At 40.7% G+C, this 10,358-nt stretch overlaps 1 protein-coding gene across 1 annotated transcript in view; it reads left to right on the top strand.

Annotated features, from left to right (window-relative positions):
- The first annotated feature begins 2,239 nt into the window (after positions 1-2,239).
- LOC107549671 (DBH-like monooxygenase protein 2 homolog) overlaps positions 2,240-10,358 on the top strand; it is a 27,533-nt gene continuing 19,414 nt past the window's right edge. Inside the window, exon 1 of the mRNA XM_016230845.1 lies at positions 2,240-2,294. Coding sequence (XP_016086331.1) covers positions 2,240-2,294 — 55 coding nt within the window. The remainder of the gene's footprint in view (positions 2,295-10,358) is intronic.

The following is a 10,358-nucleotide window of genomic DNA, read 5'->3' on the forward strand; positions in this document are numbered from 1 at the left end:
TATATATATATATATATATATATATATATATATATATATATATAAATATATGGGTTGTTGACATGACATGGCATTTTCACTGTCACACATACAAATTTATATAATTAGTATTGCCATTAAAATGCACTAAATGGTTAAAGGGGTCATATGATGCAATTTCAAGTATTCCTTTCTCTTTGGAGTGTTACAAGCTGTTCGTGAATAGATAAGATCCCTAAAGTTGCAAAGACTAAAGACTCAAACCCAAAGATATATTCTTTATAAAAGTTAAGACTTGTCCACAACCTCCTAAAACGCCTCATTTAAACACGCCCCCACATGTCTACGTCAAGATGTGGGAAGATTTGCATAACGTCGCCCAAATGTTCACACAAAAAAAGAAGGCGTAACTTTATTGTTGCTGCCGCCGCCATGTTGTGAAGACGCTGTGTGTTTCATTGCGAAAGCAAAATTCTTTGTTTGGCCTTCCAAATGAGGACACGACTAGAAATCAGTGGTTAAGTTGTATTTACAACACTGTTCCAGAACAGTTCAACCCAAATATTCAGATGTGTGCAGTGCATTTTATGGAGGACTGTTTCCTGATCCTGTAAGTATGTTTTCATATTTAAAGAATTTGCCACTGATGATTCAAACGCGAGTTTTGAGCAGTGTAGAGTAGCGCTTGTTTGTCATTTTTAGCAAATGCCAAATTGCAAACAATAATGTACAGTATATGGAAAATAAACCGCATAAACACATTTCGTTACACCAAATACACAAAATAATGTTCTTTTTAGCAACATCATATGACCCCTTTAAACATTTCTTTATCCTACACTGTAGAGTCATTGGGTGACAGAGTTGTTGTCCCCCTGTTATGGATCATTTAGGTAGTGTCACGTAGTGTGAAAACCACAACGACTTTGGGACGGGACAGGAAAAAATGTCAGCGGGAGTGGGCAGGACTGGGAATCGTAATAACACTATGATACCCAGGGCCGGATTTACCTCTTTTCGTGACATAGGCAAAACACATTTTTGGGCCCCCCTTCCCTATTAATATAATAGACTTAATATTACCACCCAAGCAAACAACAATATTTCTTAATCAGTGGAAACCGTTACAGTGTTTTCTATCGCAATAAGCACTTGTGTTCAGTCAATAAAAATCGAATGTAGTTCTTAATTTGTTTGAGAACTGAGAAAGACCATTCCATATAGGCACGGCATCATGGCCAAATAATGACTCCAGGAGTGCATTATTTCTCTAATAATTTTAACGGCCTGGAGTCACAACCACACATCAAGACATTGGGTCTCATTCACTAATAATTGCGTACGTTTTTCGTATTTATACGCACATTTGACCTTCTCACGAAAACTTTCCGGCTAATTCACAACACGTGCGTACGCACATGAGCTTGTTCTTAAAGTCGGCATGAAATCAAAATTTACTTTATTTACTTTACTAGCGCACATTGCTAGTCTTGATGAGAACAATTAATCCGTGCAAGTTAATCCGCTGAAAAAAATTGTTTGTCTTGGTAATCTTTAATCAAAATCTGAACATTTGCTTCCGCTTGGAATGGCAGTCCTTCTCTGATGATGTCAGTTTGACGGCTTGGGCAGAATATCCTTTTAAACACACCCCTCCAACCGTTAGTTTGATATGAGTGAGAGACAGAGAGGAGGAGCGCCAAAAAAAAACCATGCCCTCTATTCAATATTCCGTTTCAGATGGAAATACGTCACTACACTGAAATAAAGTCGGCAGCAACTTCCGGTTCACGCGGACTTTAAACTCGTTCTTCTGTTAGTGAATTTGGAGTCTTCTAAATGAGCACCCGCGTGCACGAGGTTAGTAATTAGCATAATACATGCCCAAACCAGCTCCATATAAGGGCTTTCCGCAAAGCGGCACTTGTCCAGAAAAAGACAATTATGGCACCGAAACAAACGACAAAGAAAACTTTAACAATAATGAACGTGAGGTTTTGCTGTCGGAGGTGGAAGCCAGAAAAAATGTGCTATTTAAAAGTGTAGCCACTGGCGTAACGGGCGCAGGTAAAAAAAGAAGCATGGGATACGGTAACACAAGCCGTTAATGTGGTTTCACCAGAAATTCGGACGGTTGCCGAAGTAAAAAAAAAGTGGGTTGACGAAGTTCGAGGCCAAAAGAAGAATTTCAGTTCAACAGAGGAAAAAAGACACGGGTGGAGGGCAGGGGGCACCTGGTCTGTCTGCCTTCGATGAAAGAATGGCTGCAATTATAGGACAGTCAAGCTTGAGCGGCATTAAAGAAAGGAGTGAGGGTGAGAGTGACCTAATACAGGAGCAATTACAACACAGTAATTTGCTTAAATCAAAATCTTTATTTTAAGGAATGTATTCAAGTAATCATCATAACTCAAAACTTCCGGCTTTTGCAGAACATCCACAGACAGCAGATGGAAATTAAGAAGCTGAAGTCTAGCCGTCCCAATCCACTCGTTATACCCCTTCAAAGAGGCACACCGGCGCATGAGTCCTGACCGACGAGGTGCTCACTAGTCAAGATGCCCTCATCCTTGCCGTTAAGAACGTGGCAGCTGGCCTACGGGAAATAAATGAGTCACTGAATAAATTTATAGCATTGCTTGGCAGTCACAGAAGTGCATAAATGTGAATAAATATGGCACAATTCTGTTTTCTGATGTGTTTTAATGTTCCCTAAAACTTTTTTTGCAATCGTTAAAAGCACTTTTACAAATTCCATTTGCTCAATTATAGAATGTGCACTGCAGCAAACTACAAAAGCTATTTAAAAAAATAGAATGAGATTATATACCATTATAAAAGTTGTATCAACTGAAGGCGTGCTTGAAGCGCTGCTTGAGCTGGCGCGTGCATCTCGTCACCCACAGGTTCCGGCTGTGCGTGTGGTCCATAAGGAGCAGGTACACCCTGTGCCATTGCGATGTTGTGCAGTACACAACATGCTAAAATAATCGGACAGATTTTGTCTGGCCTGTATAACAGCATTCCACCAGCTGCATCCAAACACATCCAATGGGATTTGAGTAACCCGATTGTGCGTTCTATCACTGAGCGTGAACGGGCATGTTGTAGCGCACTTCTTGAGGGGTCGTTGGGTTGACTAGAGGTGTCATGAGCCATGTTTTGAGACCATAACCCCTGTCACCTACAACAAGCATCATGATAATGAACCTTTATTTAAATTAACTAAAAAATATTCTGGGCACACTTCTACTCACCAAGAAGCCATCCCTCTTCACCACCCCCAGCTTGAAAGCGCTGTCCTAAATAACTGTTTTGTAAAATAAAGGAATCGTGAGTTCCTCCGGGCCAGCGTGCAACAACATTTAGTATATGTTACAGCTGACATCGCGATGGATTATCTTGGCAAAGGAGAAGTGCTCACTAACACAGATTTAGACAGATTTGTGAACAATATTTGAGAGAAATAGGCCTTTTGTGTACATAGAAAATGTCTTAGATCTTTGAGTTCAGCTCATGAAAAATGGGGGCAAAATCAAAAGTGCTGCATTTATAATTTTGTTCAGTATAGTTGCCCTGACTCTTTATGCTCTCCTCCTGTTTGCTTTGGTGTGGCTGGTTAAGAGAATGACGTATGCTGTCTTTGTGGTAGGAATACACCAAGGGGCTAGCTGGATGGAGAAATCATACTGTAGAGTTGGAGTGGCAGGGAAGACAAGAAACTCAGTCTTTGCCAGGTTGAGCTGTAAGTGATATTCTTTCATCCATGCCGAGATGTCTGCCAGGCAGCCTGAGATCTGTGCAGCTACCGTTGGATCATCTGGTTGAAACGAGAGATAGAGCTGTGTGTCATCAGCATAGCAATGGTAGGAGAAGCCATGTGCCTGTATGATGGGACCTAGTGATGTAGTGTATATGGAGAAGAGGAGAGGTCCAAGAACTGATCCCTGAGGAACCCCAGTGACCAGGTGATGAGCTTTGGAGACTGCCCCTCCCCAGGCCACCCTGAAAGACCTACCAGTGAGATAGGAGTCAAACCAGCGAAGTGGAATCCCTGTGATGCCCAGTGATGAGAGGGCAGACAAGAGGATCTGGTGATTAACAGTGTCAAAAGCAGCAAATAGTTCCAGCAGAATAAGAACTGATGATTTGGAATAAGCTTTTGCCATTCGCAAGGCTTCCTTGACTGACAGTAACGCAGTCTCAGTTGAATGGCCACTCCTGAAACCTGACTGGTTAGCGTCCAGTTTGTTGTTCTGTGAAAAAAACAATGATACCTGGTTGAAACCAACTCGTTCGAGAGTTTTCACTATGAACGGAGGGAGAGAGACAGGTCTGTAGCTATCTGTAAGTGAAGTGTTTAATGTAGGTTTTTTGAGCAGTGGGGTTACCCGAGCCTGCTTGAATAAAGTGGGGAAAGTGCCTGTGAGGAGAGATGTGTTGATGATGTGTGTGAGTGGTGGTAAAAGTGTAGGAGAGATTGCTTGGAGAAGGTGTGAGGGGATTGGGTCTAGAGGGCATGTTGTAGGATGGCTGGAGAGCAGAAGTTTTGATACTTCTGCCTCAGTGAGTGGACAGTAGGAGAAGATGGGAGTTTTAGCCGTGGGTGTGGTTGATTTGAAGTCCTGTGTGTGGGGGGCTGAGAATTGACTACTGATTGTTCTAGTTTTGTCTGTGAAGAATGTGGCAATATGGTAACACTTTACTTGAAAGGGTGTGCATAAGACTGACATGACACCTTCATAATCATAACATGGCACATGTCATGAATATGAAGGAGGTTTTATGCATGTTTATGACAACTGTCATTAAGTGTCATTCGCTCCTCAGCTGTTATAGAAGTGGTGGGAGGTGGTGGAGGGGGACAGAGGAGAGAATTGAAAGTTTTGAAGAGATTATGTGTCTGGAGCTCTGTTGATCTTGTTGTGGAAGTATGAAGATTTGGCAGTATGGACTTCAGCAGAGAAAGATGAAAGCAAAGACTGATACATACTCAGGTCTGACGGATCTTTTGATTTGTGCCATTTTCTCTCTGCTGCCCTGAGTTTGGTTCGATGCTCATGAAGAACATCGGATAACCAGGGGTTAGAAGGGGCAGCTCGTGCTGGCCTGGTCAAGACAAGAGGTTAAAGTAGAGCATAAAGTGTCACTTGCATTTATTTAAGTGGATACGCCGTCATTTTTACTCATAAAGGTAAGAGTAATACATAATTCGTAACTGTAAAGGGTCTACTTTTATTTGTGTGCACTCACAATATCAAGAAAACGTTGTGCTTTTATAAAATAAAGAATGATGCGCTTTCTGCCGTCTTGTCTTGAATAGGCGCGCTTCACAAAAATGAACCAAAACTCAAGGAATACATGCCTCACAGACATGATAAATATGTCTATAGAAGGCTTTACTACTTAACGAAATAAAACAAATCAAAAACAAAAACTCTTTCATTATAATCATAATCATAATCCGTAAAGATGCACTTCTCTAATGAGGAGATGGCGAGTCGGGATCGGCAACTTCATCCTTGCGACACCGACACAGAAAACACTATTTATTAGTAAATAATTCAAATATCTCCATCCTCTTTCCCCCTGACACATTTACGGTAATTACGTTTGCCGATGCTTTGCTGCAAGCTTAAGCCTATTGCATTAATTTGAACTCAGAACTCTTCAGCGGCGCTGACTGCACGCATGCTGCGGCTGGACACTAAACCCCGTCGAGCCGCTCTTGACAGTCGCGGGAACACGGTCTCACTAATTGATGGATATCTAAAATATAAAAATAAGGAGAAGCCTAAAACAGGCCCGATGCCTGAACTATGATGTGAAAATGGTCCCGAAGCCCGGCCCGAGGGGGCGTAAAAAAGTCGGGGCCTGTCGGGCCTGGGCTGAAATGCAGGGCTCTACCCTATGGGGCCCACTCTCTCGATACACTGGTTATGCTGCAGCTTTTGCCTCCTCGGCCGCCTTTTTCAAACAGGTGCAGTGCGTCCTCGCGGTGCTGTAGACTAGAAAATGCAGGATCTGAGCGGAGCAGAACGCGGGACCCGAGCGTTTTTAATCCATTCCTATGGAAGTTGAGCTTGCGCAATTTAGGAATGAACTGAAAAAAGTTCGCGCACACACACATAAACACGCACGTTAAAAATAAAGAAGAGGACAAATCTATCAGGCTTCCTGAAGTGAAAAAAAGAGGAGGAAAAGAGGAAACAGGACAACGGTAAACATAGGCACCAATTTATGTTTCTGCCCACACTCTATTCCACTCCGAACCAAATATAAAACATTTTATTCATCATTGTTTCCATGAGCAAATGATAACGGGCTAGGTTGTCATGCAACAACTGTGCCTTAAATATTTTAACATTCCCATTTTTTACAGCCTAATTAATTAAAAATTATAAACATATTTTTCTCCGTTCGATATTGTGCTTGAATTCATTAGGCTTCACAAAAGATATTCGTGTCTCGCGAAGAGAAACGCACAGACTGCAAATAGCCTACACTACTAAACAAAAAAATATATATTTTCATGAGCTTCGCCGCAACTCGTTCACTTGTTGATATACATAAAATAATTCAATAAATACCTATTCAGAATAGGCACTTAATTCAAATAGCTATTAGGCTAAGTAATAAAATAAATAACGAGAATTCACTGGCCAAAATCAGCCTGGAAATGCTAACAAAGATCTGTAATTTTTTTTTACAATTGAAAGGTACTCTGTTATCTCATCAGTCAGTCATGGAATTCTGGTGGTTGATGGGCTTCTGGCAACATTAAATCCAGGAGAGAAGGCAATTCTATAGATTTGAGTGCACAGGTTTGAGCATGCACATCCGAGTGAGAGAGAGTGCGCGTCTTGTTTTGTGCATTATTAGATGTGTTTTGTCCACATTTCATATGTTATATAATTATATCACTAGGTAACAAAGATACATTAACAAAAAAAAATTAAAAAACTTTTAGAAGGGCCTGATTAATTTTGCCTGGGGCCCCCACTTCATGTAGGTACGCCTCTGGTAATACAGTACATCGGGGAGGACATCCAAACGCCCACCTATCATTCATCGACCTCAAATATAGCTTTTCATCTGAAAGATGTATGTAATAACAACTTTACGTGGCCGCTCAATCTAATGTTAACCTAGAGAAATGTGCGCTATTCAAGTGTCTGTGCAGAGTGTGGAAGCTGAACAGTAGCGCTCACTGCAGGACAGATGGAGGCGCTGGTGCGCTCACTTGCTCTTAAAATACTCCGAAATTTTTAGTCACACAGATAAAAGTAATACATCTTTCGAATCTGTAAAGACTCTACGTTTATTTGTGTGCACTCAGAATAACAACGAAACGTTACGCTTCTGTAAAATAATTAAAGCAAACAGGATGCGCTTTCTGCCGTCTCGGTCATGTGAACTTGAGGGAGAAACTTGGAAACTCCATGTATGATAAATATGTTTATAGAGAGCAGTGGCGTTCCGTCCAAATAAGCTGCGAATGCTCCTCATACCAAGGCCATTTGAGAGAATAAATTCACGGGATAATTCATATAAACATGATTACAAGTTGATCCCTTGTCATTTGAAATGTAACTTAAAGCTTAAAGAGTTAGGAATAAGTACGTACAATGATTTATTTGCCAAACGGCAGTAGTTTTCTTTAAATCTACCAGTTGTTGTTGCTTCCAGGCGAGCGGATTCTCTGCAGCTTTTTCGCCTCCGCTCTATTGCTATGAGTCGTCAGGATTGTAGACTGCACATAAAGTGTGCCATTTGGGACAGGGCCTTTGTATGGAAGTCTATGAGAACACTCAGGGCAATTCTCAGCCAGAGTGAAATCGCCCAAAAAGGATATACATTATCTCACAGAAGTGAGTACACCCCTCACATTTTTGTAAATATTTTATTATATCTTTTCATGTGACAACACTGAAGAAATGACACTTTGCTACAATGTAAAGTAGTGAGTGTACAGCTTGTATAACAGTGTAAATTTGCTGTCCCCTCACAATAACTCAACACACAGCCATTAATGTCTAAACCGCTGGCCACAAAAGTGAGTACACCCCTAAGTGAAAATGTCCAAATTGGGCCCAAAGTGTCAATATTTTGTGTGGCCACCATTATTTTCCAGCACTGCCTTAACCAGACCAATTTGATGCAGTGTGCGGCGTATGTTCTGAGCACTGACAGGCTGACCCCCCACCCCTTCAACCTCTGCAGCAATGCTGGCAGCACTCATATGTCTATTTCCCAAACACAACCTCTGGATATGATGCTGAGCACGTGCACTCAACTTCTGTATGGTCTTGGCCACCGTGATGCAGCTCAGTTTCAGTGTCTTGGCAATCTTCTTATAGCCTATGCTATCTTTATGTAGAGCAACAATTCTTTTTTTCAGATCCTCAGAGAGTTCTTTGCCATGAGGTGCCATGTTGAACTTCCAGTGATCAGTATGAGAGACTGAGAGCGATAGCACCAAATTTAACACACCTCCTCCCCATTCACACCTGAGACCTTGTAACACTAATGAGTCACATGACACCGGGGAGAGAAAATGGCTAATTGGGCCCAATTTGGACATTTTCACTTGGGGGTATACTCACTTTTGTGGCCAGTGGTTTAGACATTAATGGCTGTGTGTTGAGTTATTTTGAAGGGACAGCAAATTTACACTGTTATACAAGCTGTACACTCACTACTTTACATTGTAGCAAAGTGTCATTTCTTCAGTGTTGTCACATGAAAAGATATAATAAAATATTTACAAAAATGTGAGGGGTGTACTCACTTCTGTGAGATACTGTATATCCAGAGGCAGAACAAACAGTATAGAACAGTGACAACTAGCATCAGGGCTGCTGCTGGCCAAATGGGTGCCCTAAGCAGAATAGCATTGTTGTGCCCCCTCCTTCAAACCTATGGCTATAATTTTATTAATGCCATTGTCTGATTGATTTTATAGTCTCAAGCATTCAGAAATCACACAAAATAAAATGAAGCAGTTTTACTACGATAAAACCATGGCTAATTTTGGTAAGGGTTGTGATGTCCACATTTTTTTGTTGAAGAAAGAAATTAAGTGGATATTTGAATTAAATGTTTGGTCAATATTAAAACTGTATTGTTAAAAGCGCTATATAAATAAAGGTGACTTGACTTGACTTGATTTGACAGATCTTCTTTATGCACCAAGAGCTTGTAACACTCAAAAGAGAAAGGAAAAATTGAAATCGCATCATATGACCCCTTTAATACTGTTGTCTGATTGATTTTATGGTCAAGCATTCAGAAATCACACAAAATAAAATTAAGCAGTTTTACTACAATAAAACCATGGTTCATTTTGGTAAGGGTTGTGATGTCCACATGTTTTTGTGGAAGAAATTAAGTGGATATTTGAATTAAATGTTTGGTCAATATTAAAACAAGGATTTGATCATCCTGTATAACAACAGTAGTTATCAGGCCTTTGGTGCCCTTTGCAGGCATTTGTAATAATGCAAATAGTTTATTTTGTTATACATTATGTATTTAACAGTGTTATTCAATGAAACCATATGATTATTATTAATTAACCAATCATTATTGCCTCATTGTTTTTATATAATACATTTTAAGTCATGAAAACTAGAATATTAATTCAGATGCGTTGTTGGTGGTGGTGAAATTATTACCGACATTAAAACATGTAACGTCAACAGTCAAAAAAAATTCACAGGATTATGAACGTCTTCCCTCAGATTTTTGAGCCAAGTGGATTTTGAATGCAGAAACTAGCCAAATAATATTTTCTATATTTAATACAATCACACCGCGTGATTAGAACGTTCAGTGCTTCATATCATCAGCTGCTAAATTCAAATCTGCTTTCGCTGGCTGGCGCCATACGCTGTATAAAAACCGGCTGGCTCATCGGTCTGAAAAGCGAGGTGTGCTCTGATTGGCCAGCTATCCAGTGCGTTGTGATTGGCCGAATACCTCAAGCATGTGACGGAAATGTTACGCCCCTCACATACTGTTGATGCCGTGTCCGGCCGGAGCGACGAAACAAAAACATAAAACCCATTATAAACGAGACATTTGTTGCATCCAGTGGGGACATAATTACTGATTATAATGACTTATACTGTCTTTTTACGTGTTGCGTTGCATTGCGCCGCGTAAACATAAAACCATGTCTGCATTTGTGATCGGAGAAATGACAAACAACAAGTGCTACTCTACACTGCTCAAAACTCGCGTTTGAATCATCAGTGGCAAATCCTTTAAATTAAAACGTACTTACAGGCTGTGAGTCAGAACAGCCGGCATTGTAGTCTACTCTCCCAGGATCAGTAAACAGTCCTCCATAAAATGTGTTGCACACATCTGAATAT

This window comes from Sinocyclocheilus grahami, unplaced genomic scaffold (assembly GCF_001515645.1).
Source record: "Sinocyclocheilus grahami isolate Dianchi unplaced genomic scaffold, SAMN03320097.WGS_v1.1 scaffold378.1, whole genome shotgun sequence".
Lineage (NCBI taxonomy): Eukaryota > Metazoa > Chordata > Actinopteri > Cypriniformes > Cyprinidae > Sinocyclocheilus > Sinocyclocheilus grahami.